Source organism: Fringilla coelebs (genome assembly GCF_963513975.1).
Source record: "Fringilla coelebs genome assembly, chromosome: Z".
NCBI classification, from domain to species: Eukaryota; Metazoa; Chordata; class Aves; order Passeriformes; family Fringillidae; genus Fringilla; species Fringilla coelebs.
The window spans coordinates 25479828-25502980 of NC_140031.1; the positions used below are offsets into that span (position 1 = coordinate 25479828).

Sequence of the window (23153 nt, forward strand, 5' to 3'; positions counted from 1 at the left end):
TGAGAAAACAACAAATGTATCCATTTGCCTTGGAAAAATGGAAGAAATTACCTGCAGGTCCACAATTCTGTAAAAGCAGACATCCAGCCTGTTCCAGCATGCTAATTCTCCACAATCTGTGCTGTTTCTACTTCTGTAATATAAACTGAGCACAGTGAAGGTTTTGGATGGGAAGGATTTGGGGTTGGAATTCTTGTCAAACAGAATATTCATTAGAAGTTATCCAAACATTATCCCATTAGTCATCAATAGTCACACTATTTCCCCATTTTGTCACCAAATGCACAAGGAAAACTGCCTCATCTGCAACTCTGCATTGCTTTCAAAATTCAGCCTGAGCAAGTTGCACATGTTATTTACCAAAGCAAAATGTCTTTTTCTTTGAATGAACACCATCACACTGCAAAAATGTTTTTAGCAGCAATATGGCACATGACAAAATTGGCACTTACTTGATTAAGATGCAGCAAAAAATCTTACTGATTTTTTTTAACTAAGTGGGTGGCATATAAATTAAGGCAGCTAACAGCCCTTTCTAAGTAAAATTATTTGTGTTCCTTAAATGGAACATCAACATTTTTTTTCAATAATTTCAGTAAACAAACTTTGGGGAGTTTTGCTGATAGCCTAATCTGTATTTAATTCAGTAATTCGAAAATAAAATTACTTTTGTGAAAAATCTTTTAGAAATGCAGCTGTGTGATTTACCTTAATACTCAAACAGCTTCCAAGTGAAGAATTGCCTTCCTTTTCGCCTCATTCTACAAATGACTGAATGCACAAATCCAAGGGTCTGGATCCAGCACACGGAAGCTCAAGCTCTTCACTAATTTCTTCTCTACCATTACTGTAGACTTGCTGAAGTAAAGATTTATTGCAAGTTTCTCTTAAAAGTCTTTTGAAGTTGCTTGATATGACAACTTTACTAGCATACAACATTAAGGAGAAAATACTGGAAAAGTCAAGGCATTACAGCAAAGAAATCCCTTCCTTGTTAGAAGATGGAGAAAAAAAAATAAAGTAAGAAAAGGCAAACCAACCTCATGCTGGTGCCATGGATATTTGTAGTACAGCAATTGTTCCCTTAATTTAAGCACTGAAATTAATGACTAAATTAGATTCTGAGTTTTCAGAGGCAAGATGCTTTGAGAAGCATAGCAAAAAGAAAACACAATATGTGGGATGAGTGAAAAACAACAGGCTTTGCAAGTAAGCCAGCTTCAAAATAATATAAAAAAGGTGAAGAGAATTTCTGAATATATTTTTCTAATTAAAAAAGGCGACCCAGCATTAATATATGCCTGGTGATAACTGAAAACACAGGCCACTAAAATAGCTGAGTCTCACTGGGGCTGTGTTTAAATTCTGCTAAGCATTAAGAAATGCCTAAATAATGGACAGAGTTCAGGGGTGCATAATGCATCTTGCTATAAAGAGCACCTGCCAAGACCATACTGGCCTATACTTTAAACATTTTCTACAATTAAAATACCTAAATCTAGAGGCCACCTGTTTCCTGCCTTTGCCTTTCTGAAATGCCAGAAGTTTTACTGTAAACACAGGTGAGCAAAATAAGATTCTGCCTGATTTTAAGGGACTTAAAGAATTTGCACAACAGCTGAAGTCTGGGCCAGCTGCTTTTCAGCTCCCAGCCCCTCAATTAAAACTGATGAGAGAAGCAGTATCATCTCTTCCTCTCTCAGTGGCAAGACGCTTTCATGGGAATTCCCACACCAAACTGGGAAAGCAGCAATCCATCCAGCAGTTTGGATTTGACAGTAACCAATACCAGATGTTTCAGCCAAGGCATAATAAAATGCAGAGAGAGTAACTGTGGAGAAAACTGCTCATTTTTTCTCAATTTCCCGTGGGTCTCTGGGCAAGGCACCCTGGCGTACACAGCATCCCAAGAAATTAGTCTGGCTACTCAGAAATTTGCCAAAAAGCTGTTCAGGTGGCAACCCTGAATTCATTGCTGACTCTCTGTCCCTACTGCAGGGCTCTTAAGAGAAGCTGGACCCACATTTTAATTTTAATCTACTTGTGAAAAGTAAAGATAAAACAATTCTAGAAATTCTAAAAGATGTTGGTTTTGTTTTTTTTTCCTCTTATATAAAGAGCCATATTTTTAAAGTGCTGTCAGGTTAGCATGAGTCTTGAAGGCTGAACACAGACAAACCACATCTGCAGGCCCAGTCTTTCCCTGATGGCATTTGCTCATCAGTTAATACAGCTGAGAATCACATCCTGCTCATCATGCCAGGTGCTCAGCTGTTTGCCCAAGATACCGAGTGAACAACTACTCTGGAGTCCAGTAAGATGCAGCTCAGAAAGCTCTGCTTCCGGGTATTCCCTGAAGCACCCAAGTCCCTGGAAGAGAATCCTTCTCAGTCAGGAAACCCTTGCTGACAAATGCACACAGCTAAAACTCTGTGCCCTGCAAAAGATGTTGCACAACACAAGGCTTAGGGCAAAATGGCAACCACTGGCACCTGGGGCTGACCCAGTCAAAGAGGTGGGACCAGTTCTGTGTTACTCTGCTCCCTGAGCTGGACAGATGTGAGGCAGCTGTCCAGGAGCATCCAGGAGCTGGGCAGCTGCATTTCTGCTGCACCCCTGCCAGAGCCATCATCCGTGCTAAGTGGTAATAGGCACATCCTTGGTTTTGCCAGCTGAAACAAACAGCTTTGGCTATGCTGGACCAGCAACACACATCTGCAGCAGAGCTCAGTGCAAACACGGCCTGGACACTTTTTTTTTTCCTCCTGTTTTTTTTTTTATTTCTCTGGAGGATCTCACAATGAATCAAAACTACAGTTTTGTAGAAATGCACAGAACATTTATTTAGTTTGACAGAAGTGTACAAATTTTTCAGAAAGACAAAAAGGCACAATACAGGTTTCTTACTGCCTAAGACAGAGAATTCCATGAATCTGAAAGCAGAAAGCTATCTGATTTCTACACAGGAAAGCAGTGGAGTTTCAGAAGAGTTTAGTTAACTGAAGCCTACTATTTATCCCCTTTCTTTTCTTTTGACCAGTGAGATGGTTTCATCTGGTAAATTTAAATGTGTAAGGACACTTTCTGAAATAAGGAACAGTTATAATACAATTACTGATTTAGTGCATCTCTGCACAGAAATTGGCAGTAGTATCAAAATGGTAATAAGCTTTGGGACATGAAAAAACACAATTATGCAATATGCTCAGACCATAAAAAACATCCCCTTCTGAGCAGTTCCTGAGCTAGAAGATAAGGAAAATGACCCAACAGGTAAGGGTATATAGCACATTTCAGCAAACACTCGAGCCATCATTGTTACCTTGCTGTCTTCTCGCGCTATATCACAGCTGTTACTGATACACACTCTGAAATCTCAAGTAGCAGACCCATCTCTCTTAGCTCATCCTTGTAAGAAGAGGATTCGCAAAAATTCACACTAGCTTTCACAGACCTTGGTGCCACCTTTACAATTTCAAAATGTTATGTCTCCCCTGCTACTCATTGCTTCTTGCAAAGCATTTGAAATCATGTCATAAATTAAAGATAATACAACAATGGCTTCAAAGTAACTTACTTACTATATTTATCATGGGGAAAATTTTGTAATTACTATTAAATATTACTCTTAAAGCCAGATGGTCATACAGAGAATGACTACAGAAATTTAGATAAGCAAACACAGTTATCTTTCCAAAGTGCTACTGAGATTAGAAAACAAGTTATCAGAGGTAAACAATCTTTTCCTCTACTCTGGCTCCACTCTCTGCATCCTGCAGGCTCTCAGGCTGGTGGTCCAGCAGCAGTTCATCTACTTGTGGTGACTGGATGGATCCCTGGTTTGGAACACTCGTCTGGGAACCTTGGGTCTCTGATGTGTTCAGATCTGTAACACACAAGAGAAGGACACTGCATTTTCTGCCATGCCCATGCCATCAAAAAGGGCAAACTCTAACTTTTTCATTAGCACCATTTTCTAGTTTGCTGCATCTGTCTGGAAAGGAAAACAGTACTGTAGAACAAATGATACTACAGCCTGGTGAGAGGTACCTTACCCAAAGTTAGTGAAATTTATTCAAGTAATAATAATAATTATAAATGTGTAGCCGTACTTTACTAAACAGACACACAATAATGGAAAGACATAAACAAGGTCAGAATTGAGCTGGAGGGAAACACACAGCATATAACCAGTACCTTTGTTAGTAACAATACAGTTGTAACATTAATACAGTTTTCATCATTATACAGAATTTTATTTGTAAGCCTTCCTTTTATGGATGTAAAAGAATTGAGTGAGCAAAGTTAAAAGTCTACATGGCTGGCACTTGCATTCAGCTTTTTCTACCAATTTTACCTTTGTTTATTGACACGAACTACCAACTCTATTCTCTCTTGATCTTTTTGGTGGGACATGGAGATAAACATTGCGTACAAACACTATAACATTATTTCACAATGATCTTGTTATCTTTCCAATTTTCTCCCACAAATGCAGAGAATCTGGTACTTGTTTTCCAGCATTCCACAATGAACACTTCTATGATGATCCATATATAGCTTTATAAATCAAAACAACACAACTAGAGTTGCATTTTGTAGCACTCTGGGCCCTTAGGACCTACATCTCAGTAGTTGGCTTTTCTACATCTGCATTTCTTCAAAGCAACTTTACCATAAAAACAAGCTGTGTAACAAAGAATGTGTATCCTCATGCATAGCAATGAAAAATATCTGTAATGGATATGCTGCAATACTTTGCACTGTAATCTTAGCCTGACTGACTCTTCTGTTACATCAGGAGGGTTAAATTTTCATTCTTTCCTCTCAAAAAAAGACTCTGTAGAAAGAAAGGGAGATTTGAACTCCTTGTAGAGCATGGTAATGCCAGAAGCACGCAAACCAAGAACTGGGGTTCTTTGAGCCTTGATCACTCATGCAGAGCTGAAGAGACATTTCATGCCTGCTCTGGTCCCTACTTCTCACATGTATATGCAATGAAAATCTGCTATGAACTACTATTTGTGTTTTTACACAACATGTCACATAGCTGGTGGCAATTCATAATGACACATGCCCACATTTGGCATTCCCCAAATATATGTGACTTTCATCAGTCTTGTTCACTGAGGCAGGAGTTCAAGGCAAAACAAGTTTGCTGGCACCCTGAAAAGCCTAGGCTCTCTGGCTGCTCCCTGGCATGGGGTGTGTGTAGCAGGGTGGGATGATTATGCAGTGGGCATGTGGGAACACATATCACAGCCTCTGCCTTCAGCATCTTCTCCTCTTTGATATTCTCACAGCTGGGGGGAGCAAACAGGCTTTGGTGCTGCAGCTCCCAGCATAAACCACATGCATTTTATTCTTGCTGCCAAGACTGCAGAGTCAATGGCAGGAGCAAGGCATTTATAAATGAGCTTAGTCATAGTGGGATGACATAGAATGTTACAAAAATTAGTCTTCAATTGTCTTTCTTTTACTGTTTTATACTGGATAAAGTTTCAGTCTTGATGAAAATCCAGAGTAAGTCTTGACTGCAAGTGAGTTATTTGCAATACCTGACACAGAAAGTCTCGACTCCCTAACTTAGTCAAACAGGCCTGATTTTTTGAAGATGATGTCTGCATTTATTTCTTTTTGATGGTTATATTAGAAAAATATTGCAATTTGCAGCCCACAGAAGAAAGCAAAAATATGTCTGCCTGTCTTTATGAAAACTGGATTTGGTTTGTTTATTTATTAAAAAGAGCCCTACTAGCAGGGTAATTTTACCTACATTAATATTTCTTTTAAGTCATGTGAGTCTATTCACATTAGGCAAGTTATGTACATAAGAATACAAGGGAGTAAACACTTATTTGAAAGATCTATTTCCAAAGTTTATGAAGTACATAATTTGAGAAGCCTAATTACAAATTTGAAAATACACAGAAAAGAAACACCTTACATGCAATTATTTTCCACCATCAAAACTAAACAGTAATTGCTTCAGCAATTAAAACAGTAGCTGTTTCCAAACCATTTCTCGTTAACTGTTATAACTACAAGCTGAGCAGTGGAAACTCTCAGCATTCTGGAAAAACAAATCAGATCCTGTCACTATCAAAATAAATGATTTATCACTAGTTCAGCTTTGTTTTTAGTTGTTTTTTTTTCCTAAACACATTGCATCTGGGAAACCTGAACAGCAGGATAGTACCCGGAGGTAAGAGCACAGCTGCTGCTGGGGCACCGAGTGGCTTCAGGCTGGAAAGGTTGTGCTTAATCTAACTGAGGAGGGAAGGGGCAGGTTTCGGATGCACTTCAGGTGGCACTCAACACAGACTCTGCCTAATAAAAGCACAACGTGTCCCCAAGGCCAACACACTCAGCCTGCCATCGGGGAGGGTGGCTGCTGTCTCTCTGCCCAGTGCCATGCTGGAAGCAGCTGAGCCAGCAGACCAGCTGGTATCACAGGCAGCAGCGTGATGTGCCCCAAGGGTAGATGCATGTGAAGTGCAGAAGAAGTGCTAGAAATGGTAAGAACAGTTTCAGGTGAAGGGAGACTGAGAAAAGGGGACTGAACTCCAGTCAGCCTTGATTGTTGTAATGCAGAACAGTAACAGCAGCCAAGAAGCCTCCCCTGAGCTCTCTGGTATAGCATGGGGAAACTGAGTTGCCCTTGTCACCAAGCAGGAAAAAGGTGGGAGAAATCTTCCTCTTGAAATGCTCTCCCAAAATAAGGAGGAAACTTCTGAAACCAGACTTGAAAACATCAGCTGATGTCTACTAAAGAACTCTGAGAGCTGAGGATGCTTAATAAAAATAAAAAATTATTATTCCTGCAGACAGCAAGGCAAAGGGGCTGCTATCAGAAAGTGACACCAAGGAAGCTCTCCCGTGATCCCCTAGCAGCTGGGGCACCCATAGGAACACCCCAGTCCCCCTCCAGGGCCATTCTCTGCTGCACTGAGGGAAATGTCAGAATTCACTATGGATCAAGAGTTAGGCAAATACAGACCATTGGCCTTTCATGAGCTTCCATCAATGTGTTTGTAATTCACCTGTCAAAATCAGCCATAAAATGAGTTCTGTGTTACCCCCTTTGTTTAAATCCAGCATTTACTTGCCCTTTTTTCTGCTCTCCTCCAAGCTACCACCAGATGCTCTCTCTGGCAGGCTGTGTTTGGCTCAACAGCGCGCCCACCAGACCAGCACCCACATCACCAGCCCTCGGCAAAAGCTGGGTACAGCCCCTGCCCGCACCCTCACTGCCCGGGCTGGGCTTTGCCTGCTACCGTGCTCCCACACCCCGGCAGAGAGGACAAACCAAAGGACTGTACCTGGCCATAGCCATCCGCTTGCTCAGTTACACTGTTTTTCTTTCATAGTTAGATAAATGCAGAAAACATTCCCTGTCTATTTCCAAAGCTTTAACAAAACCGAGCTGCAGCTCAGATCCTTCCGCAGTCTGTTTTTGACACAGCTTTCTGCTCCCTCCCACTTCTGCGCCAGCCAAGAGCTGTCAGCATCTCTCTGAACCCCGAACCCCAGAATTTATGTGCAAGCTGAAACCCCCTTCACCTGTTTTTCACTTACATAAAATATATTTCTCCTACAATATTCCAGGTAAGACTTCCCTTAAGAACAAGCCAGATCCACAGCTGCATCATGGACACCCTAGGTAAAAGTGAACAGCAGACCAGAGAAATACACTCTTTCAAAGCTGGGCTGGTCAAACATCCAAGGCAAAAAAGGGTGTGCTTGAGGCTGGTGACCAAATATTAGGTAATCTGTGATAGCACTTCAGCCTTTTTGGGACCTGCAGCCCGTGCCACATCTCAGTATTAAATACTCCTAAAGTACAGCTTTTACTCCTTTTAATCTCAGCTAAGACCATTTCATTGAATAAAGAAACCCCAGGCATTCCCAGCAGTCTTCCCCACCAAGTTTTGCAAAAGAAGTTAGAGGCTGTTTCTAACAAATTCCGGATCCAATCATAAATTGTCTCATTCACACAGACACTGTCAAATTCAACACTAAAAACAAATTCAATTTTTTCCCCATTTTCCATGGGTTTAGGTCTGACACCATGAGGACAAGCATCATGAAACTGCAGAGAGGCACTCCACTCTTTCCATACTTTTTTGGACCACCTCAATATAAAAACAATGGCAGATGGCAGGCCTGTCATATGCGGGATCAGTTCTCAAGGGAGTTTATAAGGGGACCTCAGTTTTCCAAACAGGGTCTGGGTCCAAACTCTGAGAAACAGCTCCTGGCTAAAAACCTGGCACTGTTGTACAGGAAAAGAAAGAAAAAACAAGTAGCATTCTGCATCCTAACTACCCTACCTTTTCCACAGCATTAAGAGACAGGATTACTAGTATCTCACAAACTGCTGACAAAGTGAAGGACAAAGGAATGGTATTTGCAGGAATCTGAAATCAATACATATAAAAACAAACACAGCCCAGGTACCTGGGGGGGCAGAGGATACAAAAGCCAAGTAAACAACTCATTAGTCACACTGATTCTCGCCTCCTGTCTGTTGTCATAGGAGGTAAGCACTTCCACATCAAATAAATGCCACAGATTTTCTCCTTCACCCCCTTCACCCCTCCTCTCTCCCTCCTCCAGGATCAGAGCTCTTGATGTTAAGGCTAGACTGCACACAGGGAAGATTGTGGGAAGGACAGGAGAACCAAGGCACTAAGAAACACTCCAAACAAAAAACCTCTCAAGTCTCTGTGTTTTGAACAGAAAGCCCTTAGTGTTCCTCCTTCAGCTCTGACCCTGATTTCACAGCATCACAGGATAATTCAAATTGGAAGGGATCTCAGAAGGCCTCGGATTCAAACTCCTCCTCAAATCTGGGTTAGCTCTGAGGTCAGGCCAGGCTGGATACTTTTTTGCTTCTTAGTGATTTCTAAAAAGGAAGGGGGAAAAAAAAAGAAAGAAAAAACAGGGCGGGGGAAGGGGGGGGGGGGGGGGGGAGGGTGGAACACGCCACATAGATTTTGCAGACAATTACCTTGCTGTGACTCTCCAAGATCTGTCACATTGACCCTCTTTACAAAATAAAACTGCATAATAAAACTGCATTAAATGAAGAGCGATTTATGACACTTTTAGCAACAAATACGTTGAAGAGTCACAAAAGCAGTAACCTTCTGAAATAATAAACAGATTTCGGTTTTACAAGTACTTACAACAACACGTACCAAGTTCATTTGGACTGACAGCTGACACATCAGCTTCAGGCCACAGCTATTTGAAATGGCAGAGCTGCTCTATTTAATCCCCACGCTGGCACTCATGCATAATGCAAAGCACAAGCAGACACCTAACAACCAGTGCTAAGTCTACCGGGTCTGGGATATTCAAAGGAATTCAAGGGTAACAGTCTCTCATCTGCCACCACAGTTCAACAGCAAATGGCAGCCTAACTCCCATGGGATCCACTGAAAAACCCACTGGCAAATCCCACAGCAGCTCTTTGTCTCTAATGATGCTCCCAGCGGTTTCCATGCAGATTCATTAGCAACAGACAGCCAATTCCCCAGGGAACTCCAAGCACCTCATCCTCTCCCTTTCCTCACCATGAAAGGCACCATGGATCAGTTTTGATTGCTTTTTTAAATGCCTACTAAGACTTTCCCAGATTGCAATGGATTTTCCATACTGCAGGTTCAGTTGTTTAAAGTTGGTGGAAGAAAGGGAACAGCATGCAGTGGTATTTAGCACCTGGAACGCCAGGGCATCACCTGGAACAACCCAGATGCTGCTGCTACCGATCCAGAACAGAACACTTGCTATACAAAAGTTATGTTCGAGCCTTGATGATTTGAGGACAATTCCCAGCAGCTTCACTGGCAGTTGAGATCCCACATACCATCAACAAACCAGGCTCTTCCCAACTCAATAAAGCTGATTTCACAGCAGGAACTGAACTTGCTACTGGGTCTCAAAAAGAAAAAAAAACTGGGGAAAAATAAATCTACCAAGGAAAGAGGAGCCTAATCCATTTCCCAGCTGACTGAATAAGGCAAGAAAATCGGTCTGGGAATTCTAATGCTGTTATTTACTTTTGACCAGCCCAACCCTGTGAAAAAGCAGCCGCTGTATTTTTTAAGCAAACAAGCTCCTCCATGAGTAAGAGATCTTTACACAAAAAGCAGATGAGAAATTATTTCAGAAGATATTCTACATTAATTAGTCTTAGCAGCTTTTGGTGCATTTTTTGTTACAAGACAGAGAACAGAAGGAATTAAAAGTCTATGATGAATAAGGTCTGCGACATAACTCTTCTCTACATCTGTAGGCTGCATTTTTGATCATGGTAAAATTACTGGGATTGCTATTATTCTGCATGTTTCTACTCTTTGTGTAGTTGCTGGCTTAGTGTAAAACAATGCAGGTCTATTTTCAGGTTTTACCATAAGTCTTTAGAGAAATTTTGTCTAGACAATTTGGACTTAATGCTTGGCACAAGAAACACAAAATACATATTTATTCCACCAAAATGACATTTATCATAAAGCTCCAACTCATATTCCAGGTTTTGGAGTAATGTGATGATGCAGTCATTTTTCTTTTATTAAGGCCCAGTAAACATACTATTTCTAACACCAGTGTTTACCAAAGAAAATATTTTAAAACTAACTCAAGCTCAAATACTAATAGTGTCACTTTGACATCAAATTCACAGCATGCTAAATAAAATTGATTAGGTTGATTAAAATTTTAACCAAGTTACATGGCTATGTTATCAGTTGTATTGGTTTTTGAAGCACACAGATTCTAAGCTATTTTCGGCATGCTGTTTTTCTAATGCATATCAATAAGAGAGACTTAAAAATAGGTCTGACTTGAAATCATAATTTGTCTGTGCATTAAATACCCACAGTCTCACCTTGGGAGGGCAGACTGCCTGACAGCTGTTTCTGCTTATTATTAATTTATCTAAGTATGAATTCCCTATTAAATCATCTTTGTGCTAAGCTTTGAAGCTTTAGATGGTCAATTACAGACAAACATGTGGTCCAACAGGTATTCTGCTAACAATGAACACATGTTTTATTGACCTACTTCTTTTCCAGCTCATTAAACACAGCTGCACTCAAATGATCAAGAGGAAAGAACCATAAAACCCCAAGAACACTCTTCCTACACAGGATCACAAGGAACGTGACCAGCTGCCTCTGCAGGGCCCCTGCCCCACCCAGGGCAGCAGCACACCCACGCAGAGCACCTCTCCCGGGGCAGGGCTACTGGGGAAGCGCTGGAAACCCCAACAGCCTCCTTTTTCAGGTGTCCAGTGCAGGTGTACACTGAGTGGTCTGCAAGCACTTCCTCCTAGCCCATCATCTGCTGAAGTCATTTGGCCAGCAGGCTGAAGTCAAAACAAACTGCCATCAGTAGGGAACGCTCCTGCTGGAATGTTTAATGGAGAAACAGAAACCCCATAAAGTTACAGACACAAACAGCACTACTAAGGACTTAAGGGACAATGAACCAGCTCCCCTTTCTGCAGCCTGCCAGCACATCCCCACGCTTCCCTCACTCACTGTCCCAATTTGCACCCTGAAGATAAAACACTGCAGCGAGGTTTTATCTCCTTCCGCTCCCAAAAAAAGAGAAACAGCCAGCATTAACCCTGAAAAAGCAGTCTCTGGAACATGAAGTCACTCCCTTTGAAACAAAAGGGGACATTTACACATCAAAACTCCTCTTCTGAGCTGTTACCACAGCAGATGTTAGAGTGTTGATTAACTCTGCCTCATATTTTACTGACGCTCTTTGGTTGCGGGTTGTTTTGTTGGGTTGGTTTTTTTTTTTCACTTTGAAATAAACGTGAAATCAAAGACCTTGGCAAAAAATCCATTTAGTCCCCAGCATTTGGCCAGTCTTTCAGGTGCAACATAAAGAAGTGTGCTCTCGACTTTGGCAAACATTTTCTTGAGTAGCAGAAGGGCACAGCTCTGTTACAAAAGCCAAAAGGGTGAGGTAATTTATAAAACACTCAAGTCTCCTCCTAAGCCCTTTGGTTTTATAGGGTAATTTCCCAACAACAGACCAGATCCACCACTTCTTACTCATAAAAGCTGACAAGATCAAAACTCAAAGAGACCAGCAGAAGAGCACTAAGTCAATATATAGAATTGCTGCAGAAGAAAAAAATCAGGAAAAGCACCTGTTTCAAATCAATTACATGCTAATCTTACCCTTTAACAGAAGCTGCTGTTGTTGATTAATACAGGAAGAAATAGAAGCATGACTACATGAGTGAGCATCTGAGAGAAGCCTCTTATCTATAGTCACAGAGATACTAGTTCTCTCCCAAGGTCAAAACTGAGGGAAATATTCACTTTTTTTTATTACACATTGAGTATTAGCACAGCCATGTTTATTCATTTTTGGCAGAAGTATATGCACTCGTGTTTTCTTCCTGGAGTTCTTCAAAAAATCTAGAAAAATCTGGAAAAGTTGAACATTCCCCACATTTTGCATTGTAAGCACAGGACTTTTCAGTGCGATTGAATATTTTGAGATGAATGCCCTTTTTAACTGTTTGCTAAAAGCTCTGTGAACATGTAACTTCTGTGAAACAGTTTGCATAAGAGGTAAAGGAAAAATTGTACAACAAAGCCATAAAACCCCAGAATTATCGAATAAGCATGTGTGTCCATCCCATGGAGAGCTCTTGGATCCATTTTCCTCACTTCTGCTCCCACTTCTTCCTTGTATGAGCAACACTGGTCTTACCCTTAAGCCTGAATTCCTCACCCCTCCTTCTACCTCACCTTTACTACAAGTTTTAAAACACCTGTCTGTATTAATTTTCACTTCAGCCCTAAACTGCCTGTGTTTAATGCAGGAGCCTTCCTTATACCTTCATCCCATTCCCCAGTGGCACTGTGCTTCAATAGCAAATTGCTCTGCACAGAAGACAGCTTCCCTGCAGTTTTTCTGTCAGCAACAATTATCCTTATATTTTCAAATTCAATTAATAAAGAGAAAAAAAAAATCATCCTTGCCAAATACCTTGCTTTTCCTGTCTCTCATATATTCTTTATCATGGAATATATTCAATGACTTTTAAACTACATGGGTTTGATTTTTCTACAACAGACCCTAAACAAATATAGAACAATCATATCTATTTTTTATAACTTAGTCCCAGTTCTAGATCAAACTTCCAAAGAACAGTCAAGGAATCTAAGCAGGTGACTGTTGGAAGTCTTCCTTTTTGATTAAACTATAACCATCTTCCATACCAGCACCAAGGCTCCTCCTCTCTACTGCCCCACTAAAAAGAAGTTTTCCCCAGTACCTGGCAAGGGGGAACAATATACTCCATGAAATCTCCTCTACCAGTTTGGTGACAGCCAGTGAAATTTATTGGAAGGCAGTTGATGCTCCTGTGGTGAATACCAGCACAAGACAGACTATCTTCTCCAGTGTCTTCATAAATATTTAACAGCAGACAATGCTGAGGAGGTTTCATATTACTAACACTTGATTATTTTTGTACAACATGCTACAGGCCATTTCTTGGAATATGTAAAGCATTAAACTAAATAATTAAAATGAGATTATACTTTCAAAATAAGCCAGACAGATACACTTGGTGATTCAGCTACTTGGTTTTACAGGGTGTGTTTGCATACTCAGTATCTTGCAAAATTTGATCATCCATAAACAGCTTCTCTCAGCTATTAGAATGAATTATTTATTTACACTAGTGCATCTATTTCAGGCTCTAACTTCATTACAAGATACATACAAAATATTTTAATGTACTTAAACAGGGCACTGCAGCCAGGTCTCCACCCACAGAGAGCACTTCCCTTCCCAAGGAAAGCAAAGACCTCCAAAGGAATCTTCTTAACATCAAAGAACCAGGAAGACTGTTGTCTTGGGGCCCTTTTCCTGAGAGATCACCTCTTTTCCTGCAGACTTGCTATCCAAGTCACATCTCTACAAATCCCCGAGCTGGAGCTCAGGACCCAGCTCTCTATAAACCAGCTGTCTGGCTAAAAACCCTCTGCCATGGTTTTCTTCTTTGAAATGTTCTTCTTTCATCCCTCTACTTCCCTAAAATCTCTACCTACTGGAAAAACACAATCTATGTAAAGAATAAATCTGCATATAAGGGGGATCCTCCACAAAATTCCAATTTCATTGACAGCACTAATTCCACTGACTCCACAAACCACTACACTGAAGTTGGTGGAAGCATAAGAGAAAAATGAGAAAGATTCAGCCAGAAAGATTTGCTGTTTAATAAGTCTGCAGTCACTGAAAGCCTGAATATGGTGTGCAGATTTATACCAACACCAGTGGTACCTCAAAAGACTGGGTCAGGCCATCTTTTTTTACTCCATTCATAACCTTAAAGATGTGCACTATTTTAAACTTCCTTCCACAAATGAATTAATTCTAAAGGAGAAGATAATAGAAAGAATAAAATCAGACAGGCATTACACAGGATAGGCATTACTTACATTAATGTACAAAATAAAATCAGAATATCATTAGCTGCCTTAATTAAAGGATTATGTTATAGTGCTGCATCTACTGTGATTATTTTCAGAAATGAGAAAAGTGTTTTGAGATGAGAAAATCAGTAACAGAACAACAAAATCTGACTTCTACAGAGGTGAAAAGCAAGTGTTACTTGAAATACACTAGTTGCAGGTGATATATAATGACATATTTTTCACTTTGGTATCACACTGACATGTGATTTAATCCCCTTTGCCATTTGCTTTAAACAAATGGCAGAGTTATTCCCAAGAAGAAAAAAAATATTTCCTCTCTGATTCATTTCCTCCAAGTATCTCAGAGATGGAAATCTTCCAGCAAAGCATGAAAATCAGTGCTTTGTGGTATGGAGAAGAGGCAAATTTGCTGCTGTCTGTTGCAGAGTCAAAAGTAACAGCCTAATTGTTCTAATAAGTCAATGAGATTTTGAACTTGGAAGATGCTGGTGCTGATGTTCTTCAACTTCATATTCTACTATATTTCCATTTAATTTTGTTGTCATTATAACTTACACTGAGCATTGAATGGGCCCTGTGCTCACCTGTGTGGCCATCTGCACTTAGAGTAGTAGGGGTGTGTTAAACACAGGAAAAACAATTAAGAATTGTTCTCAATGTGGCATCTACTCAATTAAAAAACACGAAAAATTTAAAGTAGCTCAAAATATCACACCTGCTCAGGAGGCTCCCTGACAAACTGGGAGCTCCGTGGGTTATATCATCCTTTGCTTTTTAAAGATTTCCCTCTTTCTCCCTTTCCAATTGAAAGAAAATCAGACACTGAAAAAAAAAATGGCACTATTAAAAATATTATTAGACATACCAGAAAAAAAAATTGGGCTGAAACATATCTTCCCATGCAATTCTGCAAGTGGTAAGGAGCTGGCCTGTCACTGATTCCAAAGGATGCTGTTCTAAAGTGTGTACTGTATGGGACACAGTTACATTCCAGCTTAGAAAAATCAGATGTACTCAGAAGGAGTTCTTTCAGCAACAATATAAAAATTAACTCCCAATGATTACATATACAGAACTGTGATGACTTTTTGGGGGGTGGTGCTAATCATAATTTACCAGGTTCCAAGTGATGAAAGTAATCTTACTCAACTAAGTCCTCATCATGGTATCCCATCAGCCAACTCCAGTACTGGCAGCAGCAGCTATGCTATCTGAATAAGGCCCTGAGTTACTGAGATTTGCTCCTTGCCAAAATCCAGTGTTGAGTTGGAAGATCAGACAGAGAGCCTGTACCACTTCAGATGGCTTTTTAACACTGTAGTGCAAAGCATATTTCACCTATTTTTTATCACACTTGCATCAGTTTTACATTGTATATCTCTCCTGACTGCAACAAATTCACCTTAACACAAATATGATAAAAAAAGCCAGGCCTATTGTTCTCAACCTCCCTGATGCAAACACAGAGCAGATACTTTTATGCAATGTCATTATGCCACAACTTTGGCTAGCTAATGTAGCCTTAGTGGTGGTTTAACCCCAGCCAGAAACCAAGCCCCACACAGCCCCTCTTAGTAAGCCCCTCTTACCAAAAGGACTGGGGAGAGAATCAGAAGGGTGAAAGCTGGAGACCTCATGGGCTGAGAAAAAGGCAGTTTAATAGGGAAAGCAAAGGCTGTGCACACAAGCAAAACAAACCAAGGAATTCATTCAGTGCTTCCCATGCACTGGCAGGTGTTCAGCCATCTCCAGAAAAGCCAGGCTCCATCATTCAAAATGATTACTTGGGAAGACAAATGACATCACCACAAATGTCCCTCCCTTTCCTGATTCTTTCCCCCTACTTCATACAGTGAGCTTGGTGCCACATGTCTGGAATATCCCTTTGGTCAGTTTGGGTCACCTGTCCTGGCTCTGTCTCCTCCCAGCCTGCCAAGCACCCCCAGTGCCTCCCCAGTGTGGCTGTACCAAAAGCAGAAAAGGCCTTGGCTCTGTGCAAGCCCTGCTCAGCAGTAACAAAAACATCTCTGTGTTATCAACTCTGTGTTCAGCACAAATCCAAAACACAGCCCCACAGCAGACACTGAGATGAGAATTAACTCTACCCCAGCTGAAACCAGCACAGACAAAAAATGCACTGTTCTAAATGCCATCTAAATTAACAATGGGAAACCAAAGCAAAGGAATCTGATATACAGTTTTAAGAACACGTTAAACAGAGTAATCACCATTAGAATAATCTGCCTTAGGGAATAGGAAGGAAATTTCATATAAAATATAATGGCGTTATAGGATAGTACACATTGTTTCTGGGATCTTTGCTTTTTCTGTTGCAAATTAAATATTCTACATTGCTAGAAACCACTTGCTTTGATGAAAGACAATATAAATAAATAATTTTTCCAAAATCAAACAATCTAATTTGCTTATACTCACATATGTACAAATTTCTGTCGTTTAAAAAAACACTTAAATTACATTAATCAAATAGAGTCCTCTTTTTGCTCTCCTTGGGTTTGCATTTGGCTGCTTATGATCATCACAGGTTTTCCTATGCTCCCCATAAAGATTTAAACTATGTTTTTCACTGTGTCACATGTATAGGTCCTTCATACTAAATGTCTGAGGTAAAACCTTCCCACATTCAAATTTCAGCAGTTTTCCAGATCTATCACTTTTCAATTCTATTTCTGTAGCTACAATGTCTGAATAAATGAAGTTAAGGTAGCAGCAGCAAACAATGCTGTTCACTTCAAAGCTTAAAAGAATTAAAATTGCACTGATTCCTGAAATCAAAGAGGTGAATCCATAGGTAAATCCTTAGGCATCACTTTGGCTAGTTAACTGGACATGTCAATTAAATGCAAGACTAATTTATTCAATTCTCAGTCTAGTCTGACACAAAACCTATACTTCCCCTCCTTCCTAATTAGCCAAAGTACTTGCTTCTTTCATGCAGATAATTTCATAACCATTACTGTAAAGCATTAACACATTTTTCTTTCAATCATATTTTCCTCCTGTTGACTGACACACCTTTTCTAGTGAGGTTACTTATGCCAGTTTCAGTCCAGTGGGAACTTGCCTGAAGGTCTTTACTGAAGTTCCCTCCCATACACATAGAACAATGATACATAATCATGATGTTAGCTATGGGAAGAGACCTATGTCTTACCTTAGGAAATATGAATGGAAAATTATGCACTACAGTAATGTAGCCATTTCCATTTCTGTATATTTATGAGGCTTAATGGAATAGTACTTAACATATGGCAGAATGCAGTGTGATTAACTCCTTGGAAACGAGTTTAGATGGTGCTTCTCTTTAAATAATGTAAGCTGGTTTTTTTGACACAGCAGACTTCTTACAAAATGCCTAATAATTCTGTGAAAGTTAATCAAATCCAAGACATTTATTTTGTGAATACACAACATTTTAACTATAAGTTAGGTCTGGCTATGTATATACGTGGTGCATGTCTATATGCAGTAAACCATACCCAGTATTTGTTTCTTAGTTCTATGTTGACAAATTATTTACGAATGTTTTTTTAAAGATGATTATGAGGCTTTATACACAAAGCTAGCTGGAAAATGCATGGAAATACATGAAAATGCCATGAAACATTAATCCATGTGATAAATATCGAAGATTTCCGCTAACTTTTAAGTTCTTTCCCTCACTGCATTTAAGTTGGTTTTACTTCAAAGTGATTGGAACTGACTGCATCCTACAGAGGTGTCAGAAAGCAGAGGCAAAGGTTGGAGATTTTCTGAAACTCTGCTAAATTCTCTGGGGAAGAAAACATGACCAAAAATACTCAAGAAAAAAACCATCAGTTTCCTAGTATGAAATGTTTGTATTGTTCAATTTGATTAACATTGCTTAGGAACAAGCGATTCGCATAATTTCCATGTGTTTAGTCCCTTGGGGAAATTCAGCCCTATCCTCATTCCCCAGTCCCTCCCTGTACAGTGGTCCTGATGCAAGACAGAAGCAAGTTTGAATCATGCAGACTCATGAACTGCATGATCAGAGCGTAAAATCCTTGTCACCTTCTCAATAACAAATGCAACCATGGAATGTGATGTCACATCTCTCCGGGGGCAGGCTTCCAGCCCTGCCTGCTCCAGCAATGCAGTGGTGGGCCTCACAGCATCATCTGGACCAACAGAATGCTGCAAGGATTTGCTTTGCTCCTTTGCATAAGGTGTCTTGTGGCACCAGCCAGGCAGTAACTGCACATTTTGCCAACACATCTTGGTCAGAGAGACTTACACTGGCCTCTTGGGTGGGCTCTGGAGCTCTTGTCCCCAAGAGTGCTGGGACTGCCTTGGTGCCCTGCTACCAGGGCAAGATAATGATGCCTACACAGTGTGCACTGACAACAGCTAACACAAAGCTGGTCCATTGTGTCTTGAGACACAGACACTCCACCAGCTTATCTTAGAATCAGTGCAATTTAACTGGTACAAGCCAGTTTAATTAAAAAAGATGCTCTCATGTGGGCTCAACAGAAAGTGTGCTGGCTAGTTTCTATCTGTATGTTTGCCAGTGCAAGCTAAGCCACTTTTGAGAGGTTTAAACCCACATATGTGTTCCTTCTCAAACTCACACTAACTAAAATGACAACCACAGCCAAACTAGAACAAGTTTCACCAGGCTACTTATTTAGGCATTTTTAGAAATATTAATCTCTTTTACTAATCAGCTTGGTTTGCTGATTGTAGCGATGTGACTAGCCTGCCCTACCTTTGGTTATAACATGCTGTTTTGGCAATCCACATACCAAAGACTAGTAAGGCTGTACTGGATGTCTGTTTAATTCACTACAAGGAGTACTAAGGAGCAAGTTCCTTAATCACCAATGTAAGACAATTAACCATTGTAACTGTGTATGTTTTCAGTTCCTAATTCTGCTGCCGACTGGTCTTTGTTGTGACCTGATCTGCAAGAAGCTGGTGGGAGAACAGAAGACATTCTGCACGGCCAGCTGCACAAAAATGGGAGCTCAGGCACTGCTGCAGCATTACCATGCCATGTCTCCTAAATTTCACAACTGTGGAGAAAACCCCACCAGATCATTTAATCTTTCAGACCAAAAGTGCACTGTTGGCCCCCAAGACTTTTAGCTGCTGTGCTTTTACATCCTGGTCTACAACTCACACTAATGAAAGAGGTCAGATCAAAACTAATATTGTGCAAAATGAGAAATAAACCCCAGATAGTTAAGAGTTTCTCATAAGTTTTTAAGACCTTCAAGGAATTGCAGTGCTCAGATAGGCAGCCTCTTCCACTCATTTTGGTAGCCACCCTCAGTAACTGCCATGCTGCCCACATATCTTTGGGGGTACTGGTAAAATGCAGAAATAAAGAAAGGTAATGCAGTGAGAGTTACTGATGTAACTTATTTCAAACATTATATTATTCCTTAGAAGTGATAGCATTGTCTGTCCACAGATCTTTCAAGATATTTTCATTCCTTAATGAAGCAAGAAAAGGGTGTTTGAATGCTGCTTGTCACTGATTATTCTAAGACAGGAAATCAAAAGCTATTCTAACCAGAAATCATCAAGTAATATACATATGTTCTCAAACAATCAATAAAATGCACTTGAAGAGTGATTTCTGCTCACAAAAAATAGGTCAAAAAGCATTGGGAAAAGACTGAGAGAAAAACACATTCTGAGTACTATTATGCAGACACAAAAAGGAGTTTTGTGGGTTTTTTCAGTAATTTTCTGTATTTCTCTTCTGCAGATTTTCTCACCTATTATCAATCTTGCAAAGAAACATGCAACTGTTTTATCAAAATCTCTTGCTCCCACTACTACCAAGCTGTCTTTGCTCCTAGGACTATTCAGCCTGAGTGAGGGCAAACTGCTTGTATTAATTATTAATTAAATAAAGTATTAATTACCATTATTAAAGGATTCCTTGTTGCTTTTGCAGGAAAAAGACATCTGCTGGTAAGGACTAGTGGATTTCCACAGTGCACTAGTTAATGCTGGCTGACAAGAAGTGTCCATTTTGAGGTCCACCTGATTTTCACTAGTCCCTGCTACATCAGAATTTGAGATATTCATCCCATACACACCGTCCTCGTAAACAAGAGAAGAATTTGATCTGTTGATTCTTCTTAGAGACACACACACTACAGCCTCATTGAAGTAGAATGCATTTTCACCATGTAAGCTGTCCAATTGATTATGTCCCATTATCTGCAGAAGGGGAAAAAAACCAGCAAAAAACAAAACAGAGAATTTTATTTCCACCTTTGTCAAGTAACAGAACCAGAGAATCACAGAGTATGTCAAGTTGGAAAGGACTCATAAGAATCATGGAGTCCAACTCCCTGTTCTCACTTTGTAAAACTGAAGTGTACAACTATAAGCATCATCCTGAAGAATCCTTATAGCAGGATGCAGAAAATTAACTGCCAGACAGAATGGGGATTCATAGCAAATAGTCATCTAGTCTGCCAGAGGTTAACCTCAAAACACATTAAATTTTATGTGCATTCAGGAATAAACAGCAATAACCTAGCAGATCTGGTCTTAGCTCACCCTGAAAGAAGCAATAACTGCAAAGTAACAGATAAAAAAGGATCACTGTCTGGGATGCACTGAGCTCTGCTGGCTACTTCCAGAGGGTTAATATTTTGCCTCATGGTTCAAGAAGGTGCCACTTCTCATAGGTAAATCTGTGTACTCTGCAATCCAAAAATAACACTGTACCTCACACAGATAGGCAATCACAGAGAACAGGGCTGCGAGCAGTCAAACTGGGGATGGCAAGCAGCTTTAGCAAGCAAGCCAAGGCTCCCAAGGGTGGAAAATGCAACTCCTGCAGACTCTTTGTCTCCAGGTGTTTATTAAGGCCGATCTCACAAAAAAAAGCAAGAGTATTAGAGTGCATTATTGCGTTGTTTGGTCACACAAAATTATCTAGGCTGTGTGTAATACAAAAACATTGGGGGGGAATACCAGCTGACTGACAATCACTCAACCTGTTCCACTGCTGCATGGAGTATGGTAGTGGAAACACAGGAGAAAGACAGTCTTAAGGTCTGGATGGATTCAAAGCCATGTAGTCTACTTGAAAAAAAATACAAGTAGACTTAGAAATGAAATATTAGATTACAAAAACTACTACTCTCTGACACTCAGCACTGAATTATTTTGCCTCTCTGTGTGATCCAAATATCCCTGTATCAGACTATTATCCTTCAACTTTCCCTCCTTGAAAGATTTCAGAAGTGACATTCCTTAAAGCTAATGAAAAAACTTCAGTTTTGGATTTATCATCCACTTCTAAAGCACTGCCAAACAAGTCAAAATAGCAGCACATGCCATGCTAGTAAAAAGTGTCTTTGTTGTTTGGGCTAGCAAGCATGTATGGGTAAGTGATGTTCACACTGTGTTCACAAAAGCCAGATGAAAAGGGGGAGGTCAGAGGCCAATCCTTTAACCCCTCAAGCAGGCACAATCTTAGATGCCAAATGGTTATGGTTGAGTTGCCAGCTGAAAAACTATGAGGTGATGGCTTGAAGAAAGGCTCTACAGATTTTCTTGTGAAAACGAGAACCTGAGGGGAAAAAGAAGCTGTTTGGGTCAGTGAGCTTTCCATATGTGGAAAAAGTCAGGCAAAATGTTTTGATTTTCAGGTACTTAATAGAACAGTTATGAAAATCAAGACCACAACCACAAACCAGGTATTAGAGATGAAGACCTACCTGGCAGATGAGCACCCAGACAGCTGAGTTCAGAGGCAGACTGCATCCTTCACGCTCAACAATAACTTAATCATTTTTATTATTAAACACTTAAGCAGCTTTGAGGCTACTTTAAATTGTACCCCCAGATAATAAGCATCTCCAAGGATTTATACTGTCAGGGATGGAGCTACAAACCAAGCTCTTCCCCTAGGGGGGGTGGTTCTTTCAGGGAACAGGACAGCAGGGCCTGATATATGGGGTTCACAAGACCCTGATGTTTGTTACTCCTGGAGGTGCACCTTTTCCTTCCTGAAGCTAGTGGTCCAGGAAAAAGAACAGCAATGAAAAACTTCATTAAGTGCTTTATATGCTTAAGCATTAAAATAATTAAATTTTTCTACAAGATGCAGAGACACAATGTATCTTATAAACACAATAGTAAAGCTGAATAAAATGCAGATTCTCATATTTATAATTTCTGTCTTCTCAATTTAATAAACATCTGCCTAAGTTTGGGCTTTGTAGGTATCTAGCTTAAAATCACAGAAAGGTTGAGGTTGGAAAGGACTTCAAGAAGACATCTGGTCTAACCCCCCTGCCGAAGCAGGGCCACATGGAGACAGTTGCCAAGGTCCATGTCCAGGTGGCTTCTGAATATCTCCAATGACAGAGACTCTACAACTTCCCTGGGCAACCTGAGCCAGGGCTCCATCACCTCCACAAGAAAAAATAATTCAAAACGAATCTACAGTGGTTTTGTTTGTATCCATTGCCTCTGCTTCTGTCACAGGGTGCCACTGAAAAGAATCTCGCTCCATCTCCTTTAGAACCTCCATTTGGGTGGTTTTATACATTAAAAGGAACCCCCATTGATAAGGACCCCCCATTAACAAGAACCATTTCTTCTCCAGGTTGAACAGTCTCAGCCTTCCTTACTGGAGAGATATCC

General features: G+C 40.3%; 1 protein-coding gene across 6 annotated transcripts in view; it reads right to left on the reverse strand.

The window, feature by feature from the left end:
* Nucleotides 1–2793: 2793 nt before the first annotated feature.
* Nucleotides 2794–23153, reverse strand: part of ARHGEF28 (Rho guanine nucleotide exchange factor 28) — a 114674-nt gene continuing 94314 nt past the window's right edge. For 5 of the 6 annotated variants that reach the window (XM_084225469.1, XM_084225468.1, XM_084225471.1 and 2 more), the window contains 2 exons: nt 20408–20708; nt 2794–3886 (listed from right to left, as the gene is read on the reverse strand). In XM_084225469.1, coding sequence (XP_084081595.1) covers nt 3726–3886; nt 20408–20708 — 462 coding nt within the window. In that variant the 3' untranslated portion in view covers nt 2794–3725. The remainder of the gene's footprint in view (nt 3887–20407; nt 20709–23153) is intronic. The other variant, XM_084225472.1, reaches the window with a different exon arrangement.